General features: G+C 32.4%; 1 protein-coding gene across 7 annotated transcripts in view; it reads left to right on the top strand.

Annotated features, from left to right (window-relative positions):
- DIAPH2 (diaphanous related formin 2) overlaps positions 1-24,764 on the top strand; it is a 776,708-nt gene that overhangs the window by 214,084 nt on the left and 537,860 nt on the right. For all 7 annotated transcript variants that reach the window (XM_036226378.1, XM_036226383.1, XM_036226380.1 and 4 more), the window contains 7 exons: positions 2,565-2,675; positions 7,611-7,729; positions 9,615-9,731; positions 11,937-12,055; positions 15,228-15,292; positions 18,344-18,448; positions 23,104-23,415. In XM_036226378.1, coding sequence (XP_036082271.1) covers positions 2,565-2,675; positions 7,611-7,729; positions 9,615-9,731; positions 11,937-12,055; positions 15,228-15,292; positions 18,344-18,448; positions 23,104-23,415 — 948 coding nt within the window. The remainder of the gene's footprint in view (positions 1-2,564; positions 2,676-7,610; positions 7,730-9,614; positions 9,732-11,936; positions 12,056-15,227; positions 15,293-18,343; positions 18,449-23,103; positions 23,416-24,764) is intronic.

Here is a 24,764-nt window from a genome sequence, read left to right on the forward strand (position 1 = left end):
GAGTATTGTCCTTCACATTTATACATTATAAATATTTCTATAAAAGAGCATTGTTTTAGCAGAGTATATTATAAAATGACATGATAGTATGACTTTGTCTTATGTTATTTGTAATTAACTGGGTATCTATTACAATTCGATAAACAATAAATAGTACATTGATAAAACAGTGCTGTTACCTGCTTATTGAACTCAGTGTCTCCTAATTATTTTATGCTATAGTCAGTGGGTGCAGCTTTTTAAAATTCAGTTATATATTCTCATATTATATATAAAGTGAGTATTTAATAGCATTGCACCAAATACCTTATTAAATGTGAAGTTATTTTGATGTTGATACATTCGTTAATTTTATTGACTTTTACTAGTTCTATCATCTCATCTAAATGCTTTTATTTGTATAAAGGTACAACTCATTAACTTGTTTCTGATGGAAATGTTCTCTTTACTCATAGGGTATTAATACAAGCCATTAAGCTAGAATTTCTTTTAGCAAAAACAATCCTAGCAGATGGCAACTTTTCTCTCTATTATTTTTGGATTGGATATGTACTTTGGCTTGTTCGATCATGTCATAGTTCTAACATAACAAGGATTATTCAAGCAAATACAGTGATAACATAGCTATGGACATGTAGAATATACAAACATATCCCAGCCTATTGTAACTCTATGAAGGCTTCAGTGTTTTCTTATTGTAAATAAGAAGGTTAAGTAACCTATTAAGGCATAAGCATCATAATAATTTATCTGATATGTCTTTTAAAATAATGCCAAGTCTATGGCAAATATTTAGTCAGTCGTGTGTTTTAGCTTGACATTTGCGCATTCATAGGAATTAGGCTACATTGTTCACTTATCATTTAGATATCTAGTAATGTCAGAAACAACCTCAAGCATCTGCTTTAAAGCATGTAACTTTTGATTATTGAACCTGGATATGAGATGAATGGGCTAATCCCTCCCCCTGTCAAAATCTTAAATGTATAAGATAAAGATATAAAAATAAAGCAATATACTTTTTAATCTTTTCTTTCTACTTGGAAAAATAATTATCATAATAATAGGTCTGGAATAATAATAATAATAGTAGTAGTAGTAGTAGTAGTAGTAGTAGTAGTAGTAGTAGTAGTCAAGTCAAAATACATTTGAAATAATTTTTTTGATAATGTTTTTCCCATACTATTTTTTTTTGGTGAGTCAGTAAAACATTATTTTTACAAACAGACAGCAGGCCCAGATTAGACCTGTGCGCTGCAGTTGGCCCATGGCCTAGTTTGCCAACCCCTCTCTCTATGCTTATTTAATCTTGGCATCGTGATTGCTTGTTTCTTAGAGGAGGAATGGAGGCTTGGAAATGAGAGAGTTGACCTGGTGAGTCTGGGGTCCCTGTGGGACATCCAGGAGCAGGTATGTTCAGGAACAGCTGGATTTTTAAATGGGGGAAGGCTGAAATCAGGGTCCCAGCGCAGAAGAAGCCCTAGGGTCTTGGGCACACTAAGCAGATGAAGTAGAGTCCATACTAACTATTGATTTTTCTGTGTCCCCTTCTTTATATATACTTGATATCTTTATTAAAATTGGTATATTCCAGGAGTTCCTTGCAGTGAGCTCTTTGAACACTCTGCTACTCATTGCATACTTTAAAAATAATCAATATAAACGTGCAGCTCTTCACTTAAACTATTAGCTAGTTGCTTTAGACTTGAGCAGCATTTTCTAAAAATGCTATTCACTAATAATGTATGGAACACCTGGTAATTAGCATTTGTTGATTCCCTTTACCTTGCAATTACCGGAAAATAAGTCCCCTTTTTAGTAGGAGCCCTCATTATCAGAAGTAAAACCCATTTTCCAGTGTGAATATAATTAATGCAACACGTTCACTTGAAAACAAGTTCTTATATTTACTTTATCATGCATGCACATTAGTGTTGGTATCACAGTACCTTCTAGTTGATCTTAATTAACTTAATTCAGTTTTTATATACAGTAAATTATTTCACCTTAATCATGTATTTTAATACTATAAATTTTGTTCAAATCCATCTCAATAATAGGATAGAGAGAGTGTACATCGATGCAATGATTTCTTCAAGTTATCACTGTTGTCTGTTTAATATCAGGGTACTTTTATAACTTTATTTAATTTATTTTGGAAAAGTATTTCTAATCATATAGAATTGAGGCCAAGTGCACTCTGAGGGCAACTGGATATGCAAGATAGATTTCATGATCTTTTTAAAGGGCTCTTTATGCATACTTTTGGAAATTTGAGTTTCTTGGAGAGATTAATATTGTGTCATATTGTTTAGCAAAGCATAGCAGTACTTGACCATCCATCCATCCATCCATCATACCTTCATTAGAATTATTTTGGACATTAAAAACATTAATTTCGTTTAGAGTATAAAATCATAGCCATCCTTGAACTTGTAAAACTATTTGTATTTCTTATATTAAATGTATATATGCCTTAATAAATGGAATAATAATTGCCTGAATGCATTAATTAAATATTTCTTAAAAAAATTTTTAAAACAAGGTTTACTTTCTAATTGCAGGTGGCCTGCATGCAGTTTATAAATGCCCTTGTCACTTCCCCTTATGAACTGGATTTTCGAATACATTTAAGGAATGAATTCCTCCGTTCAGGACTAAAAACAATGTTACCAGTAAGTTGAGCGTACACATTTATTATACTGGTGAACTTTAACATTTTTCTTTCTTTAGACAAAGGTACTTGCAACAGAGTAAATAAATGCACCTTGCTATTTTCTTTTGTGAAGCATTAGACATTTCGTAAGCTTTTTTATATTGCAGTAATATCAGTCTTTACATACAACTGACGATTGAGAATTCAGCTGCTGAGGTGTCCAGAGGTGTTTATTTTTGTCTTCATATATTGATTTCATTTATATTCAGCATAAGTATGCATAGAATTTTGATTAGTATGTTCTAGGCACCTTACTTAAGAATGATATTCTTGTTACAATGCTGTAGTTACTTTTCTAAAGGAAAAAAAAATATTTCTTAAATGTGAACACTTGCTCTAATTATGATACTGTTAAAAAACAGTTTGGAAATAACTTTATAGTCTTAATCTGAGACAAATGAGCACATAAATGTATTTTTGAATACAAATAATGACTGCAACTTTATATGTTATTTAGTATGTTAACTGAAGAGGGATTTTGTTCAAGAGCATAGCATTGTTAGAAAAGACAAGTAAAATCTTCACTAGTGTCTTTGTTTTCATTTAAGCTACTCAGATCACACCTGAGAAACAAGAAGTAAGAATAAAGGAGGGAAAAAAAGGACTGAGGAAAGAAAAACAAAACAAATGTCAATGAGCATGTATATAAGACTTAGGGTCCTAGGAATACTCAAATTAGGGAAGTTTTCTGGTTACTAACTAATGTGGAGTATGTGCCTGTTACTTGTCTTCCGATGGTCTTAACTGAAAATAGTTGAAACTCATCATCAAAAAATGTGTGACTGGGTCTATTGAAACCCATTTTAATCAGATGTATGATTGGATCTGTTTTAGAAATTTCTGTCAGTTCTACTTTAGTTCTTTAATCTATGGCTTTCAAAACTAAGGAATAGGTCACAATGAATCAAAGTGACATTTTAAGTGACCTGTAGAGAGGTTCAGTATGCAGTTAAGCACATTCACGAGTTATAGTGTGTGTAACACATTTATTCTTGTTTTGCCACAAATATTTCCTCAGGAAAAGTCTGTGGCCTTAGGTAGCTAGAGATAATGTTATAGTTCTGACTCTAGTTTGCTTTTGAGTTACCTACTCATTGGTTTCCATGCTTAGCCTCACTGGGGCTAGTCCTTTGTTTCTGGGAGAGTAATTTTGTCTTTGAGCACTTGCTGGCTATAGGGGCTCCTTAGCATTTTCGACACATTTACTAACACACCATGTTTTCTGCTTTAGGTCTTGCTATTACTCTTCCATCTTTCATTTCCCTGTGTCTATTTATAATGGAACATTCATTTTCTGCCTTATACTTACTGAATGGCTGGTCAAGAAAACTGTGACTCTCATTTTATTTAACTCCTTATCTTTTCAGAAAGAGTACGTACTGTAGTTCTTATCCTTACCATTTGCACTTTTGTTTGGGTGTATTTTGCTGTGTTCAGTGGTCTCATGGTAACTCATTCCTTTGGTTACAGTGACAGCTAGGATTTTGCATCAGTGTCTCTAAGCTACACTTTTCCATTGGCTCTCTTTTTATTCTTAATATGTATTTCCAGTTACATTTTTCTTTAAGTATCATATCTCTTCACTATGCCCTGCTTCTCAGATCTCAGTGATTCTGAAGCAAGAGAAAAGTAGAAAGTGTCAAATTTCTGCCTCCAGAAGTTTTGGAATATAACCTACAAAGATTTTTTTTTCTTATCTCCCTAAGACAAAAGAGTGAAATATGGCTAAATATATCTCTTTTTCTCAACCAAGACATTGGTCCTGTCGCCTTAGAGATTGTCAAACTCTTGAGGGTGGAGAAGAGACATTTAGTTTAAAACAAACAAACAAAAAGCTATCCCAGATATTTCTAATGTACAAGAAGAGAATTCAGGCAGGTAGATCCTGAGAGTAGAGATTCATTCTTTAATACCATAGATTTCACTGCTGCTGTTGTTTTTCTTATAGTTTTATCATCACAATGTGGAGCAAAGGCCAGAACAATCATGCTTTAATGTAAACTAGATGTACCTAATATGTCAACTACCTTGTTAATTCACTATTAATTTACTAAATATTTAAATCTAAACTATTAGAATTTTAGTAATATTAAACAGCTTTTATGTATGCACTGATATTTAATAATATATTCATAGATGAGTCTTTAAAATCCTTTTTTTCCTATTCTTGTTTTATATACTGTTCTAATGAGAGGAGCTCCCTAATTTTCTAGAATATAGTGTATTCCAAGCAGCAAATTAGACATGGCCATTGCTAATATTAGTAGTTGGTATGTGGATCAAAAATTATTACTATTTGTAACCATTAAGTGATAGGTAAGAATAGTTCTTAGTATTTCAGTAACCCCTGGACTGTCATAATATTATAGTAAAGGTTTTTTTTTTAGTTAATTGTCAGAATCCTCAAGACAATTGATAATTATTTTAATTATACTCTGTAATTTTTTTTTTTTCAAAACTCCTCTTATCTCTATAGATAAAGCATAGTATTTAAAGTGAGTTTATACTTCACTTATGTGGAAAATTTTACTTTTTATAAATTTGTTTTAGTAATTTGGGATAAAAGAGTTGTAGGCTAAGAGTTGTTTTTAAAATAGTATTTGCTCTGTAGTTAACTTACACTGATTTCTTGTGAAATCTCCATCTGTCTTTTATTTAATTAAGTAAAATAAGAAAATATTAGATAAATATGTGAGAAAACAAAGGAGTAAGAAATTGTGTCTCTAGCCAGCAGGCATTCTTAATCTCTTTTAAAAGACTGACAAAACCTTCCTTATTCTTTTAAAGACTGAAATTTGATTGTTTAAGTGGTAATCAGTCATGTATTGGTAGTGGAGTTTGATTTCCTTAGAAGTACGCTATATTATAGAGAACTCTATATTTCAGAGAATCTCCAAAATGTTCCATATCAGTACAGTCTGTATAAAAAAATAACTGAAATATATTTATAACATTTCACATAATTAATGATAGTGTAATTCAGTAATTTTATAATATTCTACATTGTAAAATATAAAACATTAGTGTAAAATATAAAATATAAAGCCTTTTAATATTCTTTTATAGAATGTTTGTCACATTTGTTGTATATAAAAACTAACCTTTTGAATGTTTAATAATTTACAGATGCATGTTTCAATGTTGGACGTTTGATTGAATGGAAGTTTATATGTGTATGTGTGTGTGTGTGTGTGGTGTGTGTATATGCATATATATTAATTTTAGTGGCACACTATTCATAAACAATATTTACAAAAAGTTGAATTTATACATGTCTAAATTTTTATGTTGTGCTGTATATGTTCACATACTATATGTATTATATAAGTAATGTGTTGTCCTAATTAAAAACATTTAACCAGTTATTTTTACTAAAAATATTTTCATCATGCATATTGCTTTCATGTTTTATAAAGTTCTGATATTAATTAAATGACAGTATTTAACTTGGATTTTTCTATTTTCCAAACTTATTTGAATGTGTTCAAGTGAGCATCTAAAAAAAAAATAGAATGTGACGTAAGAATTGGGAAAGATTCATGTTCTAAAATGTGTTAAAGGTTGTTTCTGCAATGACCAGCATATTGGGTGTGTCTGGCTTCTGCTCTTTTCTTGATGGATTTCAGAAATCCCTTGTTAACATGACCCAACAATGTTAGATAATTTTGCATTTCGATAAATTTCTTCATTTTCTTTCAAAGTGGGAATCTAGACCTAAAGCACATTATTGCTACAGAGGAAACTAAGTATAAATGCTTTTATTGGGTACATATTCTATATAAAATTATATAGAAACATATTAATAAGTATTTTCATTTGCTCTTCTTATAAATTTTCAGTTAATTATTAATTATGGGAATGTTAGCAAAAGAACATCTAGAAATTGCATACATATATGTTTGGCTTCAGTAGTAGCCATTACATCTCCATTTATAATTGTTCTGTAGAATAAAAATAGAAACAAGAAATGCATCCTATTTTGTTTTATTGACCTAATTTGAAGTACACCATGCTTGCATTCCTTTGTAGAGTTCAAGCTCAGCTCTGAACATCCTAGTCTCACTTTCGGTATCACCTTTGAGCATCCACAGTTGTGATTATCGATTTGGGTTTTGAAAGCTGCAAGTTAATGGACACATATTAAAAGATATTCCAGGTGATATATATTAAGCCCAACAATCTCTAGTGTGGCATGCTTCCAAAGATTTTGTTGACTATTATTTTGAAAATTACCAGAGGTTTGTAATGCATGTGCTTATAATGTATTACAAAAACAAATCTTTGATGCCCAAGTTGGTATTTTGTGATTAGGCTAAGCAAATATGAAAGGTGGGGGAGGAGGCTAGATCTGCAGCCCAATGAAAAGTCCTAATGCCTTTTTGCTTCAATCACAAAATATCATTTAAAATAAATTTGTTTATACAAATTTTTAAGCCATACTTGGGACTGTTGTGCTTGTGTATATCCTTGCATTTGTTCTTCATTAATACAATTGATCTATATTTGCATTTTTTTTGCCAGAGGCATATGTGAATGTTCTAACTGCATGAGTTCATTTGCGATCTTTGATTAGTGTGTTTAGTCAAAACGACAACATTTAATTTGGGTTGTTAGCAATTAGGTTTTTTTTTCTCATTGTAAAAGTGATTGTTAATTTTTTAATGTGAATAATCAAAATCTGAGGCATGAAATGAAAATGCAGTGAATGCAAAGAGGTTCTTCTATTTTAATATAGGAAAACATAGTATATTTACTTTCAGGAAACCAAGTGCCTAGGTTCATATTTGAAATTGCTTCTGTATATATAAATTAATAATGGTGTCTGGCCTTTATTACCAAAATATGGTGTCGTCAAACTGTTATTCATCTGTTAAGTTTTATGTTTATATATTAGGATCTAAAACAAAAAGAGAATGATGAGCTTGATATTCAGTTGAAAGTATTCGATGAGAACAAAGAGGACGACCTAACTGAACTATCTCATCGTCTCAATGACATTCGAGCAGAAATGGAATATCCTTTTGACAAACAGGAAAAATCATTTTGCATGTATTGTGAAAAAGGGATTTGTGGGTGATTTTGTGGACCATCATTAGAATTCTTGTCTGCCAGCCCAATTTATATCCATTTATTTATATTAGAACCTTGCTATGGTGCTCTTCTTGAGACTCATGTTGAGGAACTGTCAGACTGTCTTGATGATTTACACAGACTCTATTGAAATCTGCACAAAGGCTTGATGTGTTATAAGTATATTCTGCTCAGTAGCTTGAATAGAAATAGCCTAAGGGAATATACTGGACATATTATGGATTTGGCAGGCGGTGGGGCGAATTCATGGAGTTCATATGTGACTATAGGTAATATACTTTTTCAGTTTATTAAATGGTACTGAGTGGTTCAGAGATACAATTCAATTCAAATAAATGTCTTATTCTCAATCCAATTATTTTGTTTCCTTAGCAAAAAAAGAAATGTTTAGATGTGATGATATTGACTATAATAATGCTGTGTGGTAGCAGCATTTGAGTCAAATACAACTAGCATATAGTTTTCCTATGGCAACGATTTTATATGAAATGATTTTAGATCTCAGAGATGGTTGCCATAGCATTGCTGCCCACTTGCTTCACACCACTTAAATTTCTTACTTAGGATTCTGGGGGAATTGGAAAATACTTCAGAACCAAAATGACCTTTGAGCTAAACTTTTTCTCTATGATATCTTCTTTCCTCTTCCTACCTCCCCACTCAAAAAATCTGGAAGTAATATCCCCCTCCTCAAACTCCTAGAATACTTTCTTTGTATCTGTCTTATTTATGTACAATTATGCCCCTATGAGATTGAGGGCAGAAATATTCTTTATTATCTTATTCTTCCAATTCTCCTATTGAAATATGTTACACATAAATCCTGGATAAATATGTGTGCAGTGAATAACAATTTCATTATTATAAGGGATAATTTCCCATAATTTCTTATCCATCATTAGTGACTCTAGTCTGCAGTGGTTTCCATAATATTAAATGCTTTGTATGTCAATTAATAAATATCGTGCTTGCTTTCTTTATATAGATTGTTCTTATAATCAAACTTCACATAATTTGTGGATCCATTCTGTAGCCATTTAAAGGGCCTTATGGGGTCTAAGAACTAATCCATCATATACTTAATTCTACTTCAGAGAAAATGTTGACATTTCAGGTTATTTTTAGGATGTTGGATTATATCTCCTCTTCTACCTTTCTTTTACATTGATTTTTCCAGATCGATTTTCCAAAACTGTTTTCTAGTTTACTAAAAGCATTTACACTTCTGTCATTCTTTTTTATATCTTAAGGAAAATGTTTCAGGTTTCATTGTCTTTATCCTCCATCTTTTATCAAATAATGAGACATGAATGAATGCAAACAACAATAATTTCATACTTAATTATTTCATCTGTATACAATAAAACTGCTTTTGTGATCTTTTATTAGTCCACAGATTGCTCATTGACTTTCTATCTTGTGGGGCAGTGAAAATAGAGCAAGTAGTGGCTTTCACGAATAATAAAGGTCTTCCCTCTGTCACAACCATAGGAAGATCAAGAGAAAACCATTTTCATTAATGACATTGCTGTTCCAATTGTACCAGCTATAATTTGGAATTTAAAATATAATGAGTAACTGATCATTTAAAGTTTTAATGATTAAATGGTCTTGGGAATGCTCTTTAAATCTGTTTCTTTTATTAAAAGATTAAAACGATTTCAGAGATGAAATTTCTTTATGTAAACTTTTAAATACTGGGTCATGGAGTTGAAGGCTTAGAAACAGTAAGAGAAACAAAATGATACAACAGTGAATGCAACTTTCATCAAGAATCTTTGATATTTTTCCTTTACTGAGTTTTCACTGATATGAATGAAGTATACCATCTTCTGTATAATATGTTAAAGGAAACGGCGGCTGAAAATTACTTATTATCCATTCTACAACATTTTTTGCTCATCAGAAATGATTATTATATCAGGTAAGAAGCAGTTTCGAGAGTACTATTTGTATAATTTGAATTAGATATTGAAGGAAAATTAATGATGTAGCGAGGCCTAGGCAGTATATGCACATATACATACATAGAGTATAAGAGCTTTTGAGGTAACATTTTTTAAATGGTGTTAATTTATTTTTACTTGGGCCAAAAGACTCTATTCATAAAAATAGGGGAACCCCAGCAAAAGGGCTTTAATAGCAATGAACCCAACAGATTTTACTGACTCCATGATGAATTTTCTTTGCTAGATTATGGGAGCACCATAAGTCTAAAGTCTGTGGTAAAACTTTTAAGTTCTTCTGCATTTTATTAAGTAAGGTTTCACTGTTATTTCTGTTTTATCTTACTTATCTAGTTACAGATGCGATCTTATCAAAGAACATAATAATGCTACTATTTCAGCCTTATGTTCAGTAGTGTAATTCTTCAAAATAAGTGGTTATGATAATAATTCATAAAATTAGATATTTTAGAGTCTAGTAACTGGGGATAAATCTGAAAACCAGAAAGTTAGGGAAAGATTTCTAAGTAGCTGAAATTATCTATAAGCTGGTGACCACGATCTTATATATTAACTGTTAAAGAGACTCTTTCTTAGTTCTTGACACTCTAATATGTGTGACATTCTAGCAACCTAGGTTTTCTGATTTGTCAAAGCCTGTATGATTAAAGGAAAAGGAAGGCTTCCATGGGGTCAGGTACTTTTCTAACAAGAATGACAATTCTAAAACCACATCGAAATGCTACTAAGTTCATCAAAAACTATTAAGTTCTGAACAATACAATAATTGAACATTGTGATGTTACAGAGACATAGGAAAAAGTGTTTGAAATATCGAATTTTATGCTGCTTTTTTTTTAAAGCAGGAAAGCTGATAATGCATTTGAAATGATTGTTGTTTTCTAAAATAAGTCTGGCAATTAAAGGGTGCTGTGGCCATGTGTACGCAGTTACTTAGGGAAATAATTTGTGTGAAACCATGCATTTCTAAGTAACTTTGAATAAATGAGAATTTACTCTAATATGACATCCTTTTCATCCTGAGAACATTCATGTGAGTTAAAAGTGTGACAAGTACTTGCATTCTACTTAGGGATAATTAACCTTTCTTTGAGGAGAACAGTTGAGTGTTCCTTGTTTACTCAAGGAGTCATTGACTAGACTGGTTATAATCCAGTATTATTTACCCTAGACCTGATGATGACTTGAATGAGCCTCAGATGCGTAATATGTATTACTATTTATTCTTATTCTTGATACCAGCCCCATGACAGAAGAGATACATATAAGAACAATTAGAATCTGTTCAGTTTGATTTACAAACTTTTAGTAGGTTGGCTGGTTATTAGGGCACTAATTTTAAGGATGTTTATGTCATAATTTGTCTATAGTATTATTTCTTTCTGATTTTTCTCTGTTGAATTTATTAGTTACTGATAAATGCTAAATTTCCCCAAATGTTAATATAAAAAGTGTCTTTAAAAAATTTTTGAAGTGTGCAACTGGTCATTTTTAAGTCCAGAATTGCTTTGATAGATTTTAGAATTAGGATATGTTTTAAAACCTTTGATACTTTAAACAAATTGAGGCTATAGTCATGCATATTAAGTATGTATGCTTCTATCAAATGGATCTTTTAAAATATGTGCATAAGTATATGCACGTTTCTTTGGAATAGTCTCTAGCATGAGTGGCTCAGTCCAGTTTTGTAAGCTGTTATAGCTAATCTTGAGTTCCCGTATTAGAGTAAATTCATCATTGCTTGCCACCAAATGCCAAGATATTCATCTCTTATTGAAATTGAGAACCTGTAGAGGCTAGAAACGTTTCTGTGTCCATTGTAGGACTAACAGGCCATTTGTTTTCATCACCTTTAGGAACAACAGCTTAAGTAAGTTAAGGTTGATAAGTATCTTTGTACCCAAGAATGAATCTCTGCAAACTAGAGTATTAAGTCACTAAGTGTCCACAGTTGATTACATCACAATGGGTTTTGTGCTATAACTTCCAGACCATCTTTAAACATAGGCATATTTCTCCTTAAGGGAATGTAATGACTAGAAAAATCTTTTTTAAATAGTGTTAGAAAAAGACTTAGTTCTTTTATCATGCTGACTCACCTCTTAAGAAAATTGATTCATATTAAGTAGAAAAGGTATTCAAGGATACTTTCTCTTTTTCAGGCCACAGTATTACAAAATAATTGAGGAGTGTGTCTCACAGATAGTGCTGCACTGCAGTGGTATGGACCCAGATTTCAAGTATAGGCAAAGATTAGACATTGATTTAACTCATCTGATAGGTATGTAATATAATACTTAATGTCCTTTGTGTTTTACTCTCCTCTGTATCGTAGGCACTTTTTAAAGATAGCTCTCTCACTGAACTTCTTCTATTAGTATCTGATAAATCATTCAGTTTTTGGATATTCAGTCACTGTAATTGTTAATTATGATCATCATGAGAGTTCTGCCTGTATGATTGAAAATATTAATGTATTTGATAAGTTTCAACACACACACACACACAAAAACATTTTATTATCATATATGAATGCCTTGCTTTTCAGAAACATGAGTCTGAAATCCGCTGATTTGGTTTATACTGGTACCTTAGTGGCTTTGTAGAAATCATGTATACAATAGTGTCTAATTAGTAATATTGCTATATTATTAGTGTTCGAGTTCGAAAAAATAAATATAGACTTATTTCAGTAACTTAAGACCTTTTAATTCTATCAAAGTAGATTAATTTATATTTCATAGACCTTAGAGCTAGGAAAGAATTTGAGATGATTATGTTCATCTACTTGTATTGCTGAGGTGATGACCTTATATCATCCTATACTGGTAGTTAGTTGTACCTTCTGTAACAATCTCTGAATGATGTGAAACATCTCTTGTGAAATATGCTATGCTATCTGACTTTTTAGTTAAGCAGTTTTATTAATACCTAATTGAAATCACTATTGCTAAGATTCAAGTATGAACTCATTTGTCTTGTCTTTAAAGGAAGAAAACAACAGCTGTTAAATGCCAATTATATATTATTCTTCACTCCATAGTACAGAGCAGATTCACAGTAATATCCAGAGATGAATTCCTTATTATTATTTTTCATGTATTTTTTTCTGATTTTAAAACTCCTGCTCACTTATTCTAGGCGATCTAGAGATTTATGTAAGTCACAGAATAAACCACCAATCTCACTTTTCAGCTCAGTACATTATTTTATCTCCTTCTCCCTTTCTCTTCTTCCCTCCTTCCCTCCTTTCCTCCTCCTCCTCCTCCTCCTCCTCCTCCCTCTTCTTCTCTCTCTCTCGCCCTTCTCCCCCGTCTATCTGTCTATACGTTGATTTTTCATGGAACATTTATATTGTGCAAATTTGTCTATGTTAACCTTTAAAACGTGACTTTAAATGTCTATAATATTTTGTTTTATGGAATACCATGATTATTTTGACTAGTCCTTTCTTATTGTACATCTAGATTGTTTTTGGGTTTTTACTATTATAACTTAATCTCATGTGACCGTTCTTTGTATAAATGTTTACCTTTTTCTCATTTCCTTAGGGTTGATTTCTGTAAGTGAGGGTATGAACTTTGAAATGCTTTTTAGAAAGTATGCACCAGTTTACTTTGCCTAGCAATTATAGCGAATGCCAGTCTCACTGGATATTTTTCATTGAGCTTAATAAACTCAGTAATTCATTTCATATTTTGTTGAGAGAGCTGTAAAGGACTATTTCTAAATATTTGTATTGACTTGTAATCTATTATAGATCATAGTTGGCACACATACCATACTGTTGATTTGGCCAGCTCATTCAGTGTTCACAGACAAATTTTCTTTTGCACTTTGTACCAGGTACTTACAATTGTGTACTGTTCATCAAGAGGATTGGAGTGAGGAAAGAGGAAGGGATCAAGTGAGAGAGGATAGTCAGACACTTAGACCCATGTATCATTTCTGTGATTGTCAACAAATCACTTAATTTCCCTAGGCTTCAGTTCCTTAACCTCTAAATTCAGATCGATCAAATATATGTGTGGTTCTTATGGTCAGAGGCCTTTTTCAGTAGCTGATGAATGCTGTGGAACTTTCATTAGAATGCATATACACATACACACATGTAAGCACAAAAATTAGTAGGTGCTTCAAAAACTTCTAGGAGATCTCCTGGACTTGTCTCTTCTGATTTCACAATTCCATAAGTCTCATATTTTTTATATATCAGATCACATTCCTGTCTAAGTTCTGATATCTTCGGATTGAAATTTAAATTGATCATTATCAACCACTGCAAACATAGCACATATCTATCTGGCCCATTTTTAATCTCATCATTTACCAATTTGCTCTTTAGTTGCCTTGTTCCAGTCACACAGTTCTTAAAAAACAAAAACAACAACAAAAAAGGTATACTAGACATGAGGAAAACTACCCACCTTGAAGTACACAGTTTGATAAATTTTTATATTTATGTACATTTAACAGCATCATCACAGTCAAGACAATTAACATCTCTATCACTCCAGAAACTTTCTGCATTCTCTTTTGTAGTCTTATCCTGAGATGATCAATGATTTGCTTTCTCTTACCATAGTTTAGTTTTATTTTCTAAAATTTTCTATAACTAGAAATATACAACATGTGTTCTCTTTTTGCCTGACTTCTTTCATTCAACATAATTATTTTGAGATTCATTTTTGTTGTATTACATGTATCAATAGTTCATTCCTTTTTAAAACTGAGTAGTATTCCATTATATGGATATACCGCCATTTCTTTATACATTTACTTGTTAATAGACATTTGGGTTCTTCCTAAGTTTTTGGCTATTATAAATCAAGCTGATATAACATTCATATACAAGTCTGGGCATAGACATATGTTTTTATTTTGGATAAAGGAATAGCTAGGTACAGAAGAGATGGTACTTATGTATAATAATGAGAATATTTTCCAAAAGAGGATCTTCAGTTATTTATATTCTGGAGCATTTGGTGTTTCTTATTTATATAACATTCTGTCTCCAATCAGAAGTTATTTAAGTGGCATCTTTCTTTAGGAAGCCTAAATTAGTGAATGTTATTGTATCTCTCTTTCCAGTCGCATTTTGGGTCTCAATAATCTTAAGCATAGATTCTTTGGAATCTTACCACACATAATAAACTATAAAACAAGTTTTAAAGAATTCTATGATTGTAAAAGTTGAATACCTTTAAAATGTCTATGATTTAGTCAAATACATGCTTACATGCTTGGTTTTGTGTCTCAACAATGCTATCATTGAATTCAGTTAGTATGTGAAAGAAAGAAAATGTGGTGCTTTATGTTTTATGTGTAACATAGGTCAATTTCCCCGTAATAGCAGTGGTCGAATTCTACGTGGTCGAATTATAGGCTGGCAGCCATCTTTTGCCTAGAGGTCTGATGCAATAATTTCTAATTATTTTTGTCAATCTTAATAGATTCTTGTGTGAACAAGGCAAAAGTTGAAGAAAGTGAACAAAAAGCAGTGGAATTTTCCAAGAAGGTAAAGTTATAAAATATAAGTTGTTATTGTTAAATTAGCAATTTATTCATATTTTATTCTACCTTGTTTCTTTATGTGAGACCTTATAAATGTTGTTTTCAGTTACGTAGTATTCCGTGTTTCCAGATTCAGACATAACCACGGGATACTGATTTCTTCCTTGAGATGATAAATTTGCTACTATTCCTTCCTTATCACCTTTAATCCATTAGGAAGAAAAACACTAGCCATATTCTAATAAAGTGATTAATGAAATAAAATTAGGTTTATGGAAAAATATAGTTAGAATCAATCAACCAAAATATATTCCTCCATTGCTTTCCTGCAACTCACATTTACAATAGGTAGCTCCTTGAAGAATTGTGAGATGTATAGCTGGTCTTATCTTTATCTGTTATATTCTAAAGTCAGTGCTCTTGATAGCAACAGAATGACACAATGTTTTCTCTGTGTGTGTGTGTGCTTAGACCTACCTTCTTTGAATTTTATAGTTTTCATTTTTTAAACGATGCTACTGCTTCATGTAGGCTTGCTGGAATTTGAGGTTTCTCTTTGTGTGTTAATACCTTATGTAAATGCCAGCTTTATGATTATCTTAATTTTAATTAGCTCTCAGATTGTCTTTTAATTGTTTCATGAAAGCGTAGTTACAATTTTATTAGCTTCTACCAAACGTTGCCTTTTTTTTTTTTTTGGTTCTAGACCTTATGAAGCTTTAGTATAATATTTCTCTTCCTGTTTGAGGCAGGAAGAAGGATTGAAGCAAAAGTCTAAAAGCTCTCCAGTTTGCAGCTTCTGACAGCAAGATAAAGTGCTTACATATTGCTGTCTCTTCAAAGTTATGACTTACCTTGGAGATTAGATAATCACTTTTGCTATCATATTATAGAGTATTACTGAAGTTACTTCAGGGCATTGGAAGAAATGTCTTTGCTCTTTCAGTTACTAGAATAGATTTTTAAGAGCTCGAGCATAAAATGTTTGTGTGAAGCTGTCATTTTTATTGTTGAAAGAAAATGTATACTTTCTGATTAATAGACCTTTATAGTTCTAATGTTCTTGTTTTAAGTAGCACATTTAAAGTTCCCTTAGAAAATCTCAGAATCCCCTTAATTTTTTTGTTGGCTCTGTGATTAGGCACCACAAGACTGGAGCAAATTGTGATGATCTACCTGGTAAAATTTTCTGTAAGCATATGTTATGGGAAAAGGAGTCCTGAAATAATAAAAAAAGAAATCTCAGTGTTTGATGCTTTATTCTCATCGCCAACATTTAGAATGAAAATATATAAGGTCTCCCATTGTTTATCTGTATGCTTTCTCTTAATCTTGGCGATTTTATGAGACAATATAAAGTAGTGAAAAAAAGGTGGTGGGGCTAGAATGAGAAGCAGTACTTGTAAGATCCCATCTCTGCTTTTCCACTAATTAGCTGTAACTCTAAGTAAGCTGCTTATTCTCTTTGGATCTCAGTTTCTTTGTCATTAAAAGAAGTGGAGAGGTTTAGTGGATTTTTAAGAAGTTTTCCAGCTCCCATATCTCTGGCTTCATTGATTTTTTTTCTGTGGTTTTACAAATTAAGATAATTTTAAATTACAAGCAGAAACATTGTGTGCCTTTCTTCAAATGTCCTAATTACAAATCACTTTCAGAGGAAAACTGTACAGTGTGCTTGTATAGACACTATGCTTGAGAAGCACAGAGGAGAAGCTAAATTTGAGAAGGCAGATGGTTGTATAGAATCAGATACATCTTAACATGGATAGTAGTGAAGTTGAAAAAGCTCCATCTTCTCAGTGAACTGGGAAACAGGGTCATTGCTGACTGAAAGGATTCAGGGTGAGTTTGAAATTTAGAGAGATTAGACATGATTTAGACCAACCTCTATGGGACATTTTCCTGGGACTCAAGTAGAGATGAATAAAAGAATTGACTAAGTAGTATTTCAGATTTGACCCAAACACTGTTATTATGCAATTTGTTCACCCACTCTTTCTTCAGGCTTGGATCTGAGTGGCATTTTATAATTTCCAGAGGTCAAATCTACTGAGAGGATTACTATTTATTAGTAGTGCACATACTTTTTTTTTCATTTCATGAACTCTAAAGGCAATTCTAGGCAGTTAGATATATCAGTCTTACAAACAGATATAACATCATTAGAATAACGTATAGACTTCTAAAATGACTAGAAGTGATATTGACCATAAAAGGCAAATGTTCTATAGCTGGACATAAGCCATATTCACTCTAAGTATGCAGACTTATTTGGGCCTGCTTACAGCCCTGACTGAGTTTAGGCCTGGGCAGGATGCAGTAAATGGCTATTCTCCATGCAGATGGCTTAGCGCACTGTAATTTTACCTCTCATTTTTCCTCTTGTAACATTTTATACCAGTGTTTTGGTTAGCCATTGGAAGGAGAATGCCGTAACAGCATATATCATGCTACTGTCAGATTTTATGGAGTACTACTTTTTAGATGCTAGACAATTAAGATTATAATAGAAATATTATAATTCATATTAATGTACTTTCATTTGAGTGATCTAAAAGTGCAATCTCTTTTCAAGATTAAATATAGTTAAGGAGTTGAACTGCTTGATGGCTAATTTTTAGGTTTCATTTTCTAATTGAATAAATTTGAAAGTATGGGATGAAACATTAAAAAAATGAATTATTCAAAAACCTAACTTTCAAAATAACAAAAAAAAATCTATTACATATGAAAAAAGACTTCTCGGTTCACCCTTTTAAAACTTGGTTTTGTATTTTTTTCAGAAGTCAAAACGGGTTTGTTTACCTTGGGTTTAGTGGCATATTTCTAATTTACTACCACCGGCAAGCAACACCCCATTCCTCATAGGGGTGCTTAATTGTCATGAAAAAAACAAAAACAAAAACAAAAAAACAGGAGCTCTGATTTTTTTTTTTTTGAGGGACCTCGGAATTCAGTGAAGCAAGAGACACTCCACTTATTTAATACATAGTGTTTAAAGCTTTCTCAAAACTGTATATTTTTAAGTGTACATTTATGGTGGTGATCATTGCAGTTTGATGAAGAATTCACAGCTCGACAGGAAGCTCAAGCAGAGCTTCAGAAAAAAGAAGAAAAAATCAAAGAGCTTGAAACAGAAATCCAGCAACTTCGAACCCAGGTAATGAAACAAGATATAGACTTTGTGTCATGTCACAGTGAGTTCAGTGTTAGAAAATTATCTTGTTAGATGCAAGGAAAAAAGTGACCAGAAGCAAACTTTTGTCAGCTTCACAGTTTCGTTGAAATAACTACAGATTTGATTTTCCAGGACAATAAATCATTTTAATGTTTGGATAAAAAAATAAGGCATTACTTACTTAAACTGCCCTGTGTTTTTAATGGAATTATGGGGGCTAAAAAAAATTAATTCTTTTTCTCCCACCTTCTACATTCTTGTAGCTGGGCTAATAAAGTAACAGAGACAGATTAATAGGAGAAAATCAAAGTTTTAATACTTATGCATGGGGATTTCACACAAGCATGAAAATTTTGAAGATAGTGAGGCAAAATTAGGAATATATGACATTTCGGACAAAGAAGAAAAGGGGGGAAATGGAGTCTTAGATTTCAGAAGTGAGAATGGGCAATTTACCGGAAGTCGAGGAAGAGAGGAACACACGTGGCAGGCAAACTCTTGCTTGGCACCTCAGAAATGATGGGACACAGAGGGCTCTAACAGGCTGCTGCCTGAAGGCCTCTTATTTATCATACTTAAATTAGGCTAAGGAAAACATTCTAAGATTTCCCTCGTGAAGCAGGGTTTCCTATTGGGAATCTCTTGAGCAGGAAAGGAGGGAGGGTCAAAGGTTCTTTCTGAGTCCTGTTTCTTACTAAACAGCTTAAAATCAATATCCCAAAAAGGCAGCTTCAGGATGGCAAAAGTTTGATTCCCTTCAGAATATATTATATGAAACTGTTTTTAAGATGGAATTTTTATGATGATTTGAAAAATTAGATGCATAGTATTTTCTTTTAAAAGTAACATGGAAATGCTTCTTAATTTTAATTATCCCCAAAACTTTTTGAGATCTCTTTAAATCTTGACTACTATAATTTCAAAACCTATCAACTTTACATTTACACCTATATTCCCTATGATGAAAAGCTTCCATATACACTTAAAATCTTAATTATGATATCTAAACTTTAGAACTGATTAAGTACTCTCAACATATTTTAAGTTTTAGATGAATGTTAAAAAATGTAACATAATCTCTTAACATAGATGCTCAGGTGTTGGTTGATTGATTAGGTTTGTTTCCATTAGTCTACTGAAAAATGACTTCAGAGTCACCAAAGAACTCCAGAATTACTCAATGCAGTGGCCTTTTCCTATCCTTAGTCTGTTTCACTTATCTTTTTTTACTAAATCTTTCTCTTTTTTGGTATTACCCGGCTTCCCTTTATATCTCGGAGAACTCAGTTTCTCTTTATGTTTTTGACCCCCAAATGATGACATTCCCCAATGTTCTGTCTTTTGCTCTTTTTTTTATCTGTGTCCTTGCTCTAATATTCCATTCAGTTTCATAAATTCAAATGTCACCTTTTAGTAGGTGTCAAGTCTCTTGAGTTTGTCTTATATCTCCAGCTCTTGATTAGCTTTCTACGTGGGAAGGCTCTGCTGCATGTTGAAATCGAACCCATTATTGGTGGTCAACCCTATTTCTTCAATCCAGCTTGGTCTCCATTATTTGTTTAAATGTTATCACCAATTTTCTTATCATGAAGCTGGAATTTTGTTTACCTTTTTCCCACCCCACTGCTTGACAAATTAAGCTGGTCACTGTTTGATATCAGTTCTTTCTCTTCCCTTTTCCCCTTGCATCAAAACCCAGAATCACCTAGGATCACTCTCATTACATCCTGCCTGGAATATTACAGTTGATTCCTAACTTTTCTCTCTGCCTATAGTCTCTTCCTCTTCAGATTTATCCTTTTGTCAATGGCAAATTAATCTTCTTAAAACACTGTCCTGATTATCCTCACTCTAGGCTTTAATATGTTCAGAGGTTGCCTGTTGCATTCAGGATTAAATAAAAATCTCCTTACCAGGAATTTTTAGGCCTTCTATCCTGGGCTCTCTTATCTCTCCTTTGCAGCTGAGTCTCTGACTGCTCCCCTAACTGCAGCCTCTGTTGCAGCTAAGTCACCTTTCTCCCTGCGCATTTAGAATTTACTGTCTCCACACTTCCTTCTGCTAGCATTTCCAAGACATTAGTTACAGAGATGCTAATAGGTTTTTCATGAGGAAAGCATTCCATAGTCCAATAAATTTGGTACACTGGAAATTCTCCTCTTGGAGATTCACAATACTTATTAGCATATTAAAGGGTCTGAGATGTCCTACATTGAGGAATCCTGTCTAACTCTTTTTCATACAGCTTTACCAAACATTTAACCACAGAACCCTTTATCTCAGACGACCTATTAAATCTCCTGGAAAATAGTATTTTCATGGAACTTAGTTGAGAGATGCTGACTTACATTATTCTGTCTGAAATGCCCTCCCATGCTTGCCTGTGCCTACAAAACATATTCTTTAATGATAAGCTCAGTAAAGTAATTGGAAAGCTTCACCAAAGCTTCCATTAAGGTATTTCCGTGACCTTCTATATCACTTTCATAGGCCACTCATGTCATATTTGTGTGCCTGCTTTGTTTCTCCCATCAGAGTATAAACACCTTGAGGACAGTGTCTTTACTTCACATCTTTATTCTTATTCAAGGCCCTACTGCACCTAGCATGTGGCCTTACCATTTAGTGAGTAGTTGCTTATTTATTATTAAATTAACTAATCTGTAAAAATGCAGAGTCACATAGTACTTTCGAGTGGACTCAGAATTGTGTCCAATATTAAATTCATTTGCTATAGTCTATTGTAGCCTAATTTAATCTTTTCATTCCTAATTGTTTAAGGGAGGGGAGAAGAAAAGGGCTAATATGATTGAGTTTTAAAGCCTGCTGGCACTTAATATAAATGTTTTAGATTATTAAATTTGTAAAATATATATTTGAGTAAAATTTTCTATTAAAGCAGTAACATTTTTATGGTTGCACACGTTTTATATCATAAATATAATCTAATAGAGTCAAAATTTGATATTTATAAACATACTTAATTTTGCTGTCTTAATATAAAAATGGATGCACATTTTACCTTTCAAATTATTCAACAAACTCACTTGTACACAAAGCTTGTAAATTAATATCCCAAACTTTCAGAAAAAATATTTAAAATTTCCCCAGAATTTCTTTGATCTCAATCAACATTGTAAGAATCAGACTGTTTTCTCTAATTTTCCTGCTTTAAAAATAAAATTAAAAAAATTTTACATATTTTAATTCCACCTTTAATTCTTCCTAATCTCAAGAGAGGATTGCATTCCACAAGAGGGTTATTATTTGTTAAGTGTATGAACACTTTAGTTGTATATATGTAGATACACGCATAAACATTCATATGTGTAAATATATGGGCAATGTACACTGAATAATGTGAGAAACATTTTCCTGATTCTAATGACTTATGATTGTTAATTTTCAGTAATCTTGCAAATAGATCAGTCCTTTAAGTTGATCATTCTAAAAATATCCTTTTACTTACTTTATAAAGATATTTCTAAGTTAGCACAATTAAGTAGTCCAGGTAGGAAATTTATATTATTAGTGAAATTAAGAAGACTTGCTGTCCAAATAAAAATTACATTATACCAAGAAATTTTGTTGGTTTTAAACCTTTCATTTAGTTAATCTAATGTCATGTCCTAATTACAAAAGATATCTGTTCATTGATGTAGTTTCTTAGGAATGTTCATAATAAATAACTTCACTTTTCATTTGGTTTGTAAAGTGAACCACTGCGATCTGTAATGGTTTAAATAAACAGGAACAGGTTAATCATCAGAAAAGTACACAATATGGAATATTGTGTTCTCCTTCATGTGTCATCCCTCATGTTAGAGAATGAGTTTTTAGTTTCTTTTTGGTAGTAAAAAATTATACTCTTTTCCAATTCGTATGAACTAATTTGCCTCATGGCAAATAACACCTGTTCATGAGGAGACAGTCTGCTGTAGTGGAAAAAAGACTGCATGAGGTATGAGAAGAACATTCAAATCTGAATCGCATTTCAGTTTGTGTGACCTCTGGTTGGTCATTTAACCATTTTGCAGTTACAATTTCCTCATCTATAAACAGCGAGATAAAAATGCTCTACTTACATTGCAGGGTTATAGTATAATGAAAAGAAATAATAGATATAAAACATTGATAAGCATATTAATATGCATGTGGATGTTACTTAGTATTAATTATTGGCATTAGAAGACAGCTAAGTTACTGGTGCTCTGAGACAGACTCTGTGTAAAGCTAATTATCCCCAAGGGAATCAAATTTATGACCTTTTATGTATTAATTATCTCATGTTCAAACCAACTAGTCTAATAGGCCCAAGTCATATATAATACCTCTTCTTTGCATATATTTATAATGAAAGGTAATTTTTCATTATTTTGGTGGAGTGTTTTCACAAAACCTTTGAGTGTGACAATTTTCTTAGCATTAGTGTATTAGCAGAAGTAGTCAATGTCAAATTAATAATGCTGATCAGAAATCTATGCAAGTGTTTTTCTTCGTGTCGTTATGCCCTTAGATGTTGCTAAATTAAATGAAGTGTGTGTAATTTTAAACAAAGCACAAATGTCTACTGGTAAGTTTTCTTCACTCTTATATTTAACTTTAAGCATTTAATCTTTGGGTTCTTTCTGTTTTAGGGGCATGGACTCTCAGGTGTATCAGGAATTCCAGGCCCACCTCCATTGCCAGGTGCTGGGCCATCTCCACCACCACCTCCACCACCACCACCTCTACCCGGAGGAGCTCCCCCTCCTCCTCCACCTCTACCTGGAATGACTGGTGGTGTACCACCACCACCACCGCCACCTTTGTTCGGGGGGCCTCCTCCTCCACCTCCTCTTGGAGGACCTCCTCCTCCCCCAGGAGCACCAATAGATCTGCCTTTTGGAATGAAGCAGAAAAAAATATATACACCTGAGGTGTCCATGAAGCGAATCAACTGGTCAAAGGTAATACTCCAGCTAGAGTTTTTTGGTTTTGTCTAGACATGGTCAATCATTAACGTGTGAATAACTGTATTGCTACATATAAGTATTATGTACTATTTGAGAACATGACTCCTGACTCTCTGCTTTCCTTTGTGAGTTCATATATAACTTTAATTTTGTTCAGCCTTCAGTTTAGTTCCTAGAGGATTAGAAACTCCACAGATAATTTGAAATTAATGTAGAAGACAGAAGAAAAATCAAAGTGAGGGTGACGTTAGAGAATAACAAGTGAAATATATCACCAAATGAAAACTAATTTTGATTCTTTCACCATTGTTCACTTTAAGTACTATAACATTTGTAAATATAGTCTTTTTATTAAGCCTTTTAATCTTATTAATTTTTGTTTTTAGACGATGAAGTTTTTTTAGTTTTAAACTTTCTGATAGTGTGGAATAGGTGACAGTATCCAGTAGTGACATAAACTGTTTGCTTTTTGATATGATATATGAAAGTTTTTTTCTTTTAAATCTTATATTGCTTTATTATTATCAAATAATATATCATGTAAAAAAAACTTATTATCAATATTGACACAGTTCCTATTCGCTAGGAACTAATCTTCTAATGAAGATGGTTACCCAGACCACCATTTGGGAAAATGACTCATCTAAGATCATACTTATGGGGATACCTGACAGTATCTACATAGTAAATTGATTTGGCCAGAATAATTGTTAAATCAGTATTAAAGTTAAGCATATACTTTTGCTTTGGTCATAAAAGTAAATGAAGTATAAATGGTTTTAGAAAGTAGGTTTATTATTATTATTATTATTATTATTATTATTATTACTATTATTATTATTTATACAATTCACTGGACTGTAGGATCCAGAATTTGTTGGCGTAGTGTGTGTAAATGTAATGATATATTAATTTAGCAATTTAGCGTACAATGTAATGGTACTTATGTGTCACAAAACATCATGATGTACTGGAAAATGCATGGTTCTAATCCTGGGTTTCAGTGTAGTAGCTAAAAGTACAATTCTCTGGAGCTGCATTGCCTAGGTTTAAATGAATCTTTGCTGTTTACTAGCTAGGGCAGCCACTTAAACTTTCTGGAGCTAGCTCAGTTTCCTTATTTTTAACATGGAGATGATAATAGCTCCTCCCTCAAAGGATTATTGTGAGGATTAGATTAGATGAGTTAAATATGCAAATCACTTAAAACAGTATGGGGCACATGGCAGGAAGCATGTGTCAACTATTAGTATGGCTATTGTCTTCAACCTAGTCAGTGAACATGGGGAATTCCCATTTCTGAATCTTAGTTTCTCCAATTTTAAAAATCTAGGAACAAGAAG

Source organism: Rousettus aegyptiacus, unplaced genomic scaffold, assembly GCF_014176215.1.
Source record: "Rousettus aegyptiacus isolate mRouAeg1 unplaced genomic scaffold, mRouAeg1.p scaffold_m13_p_9, whole genome shotgun sequence".
Classification (NCBI taxonomy): domain Eukaryota; kingdom Metazoa; phylum Chordata; class Mammalia; order Chiroptera; family Pteropodidae; genus Rousettus; species Rousettus aegyptiacus.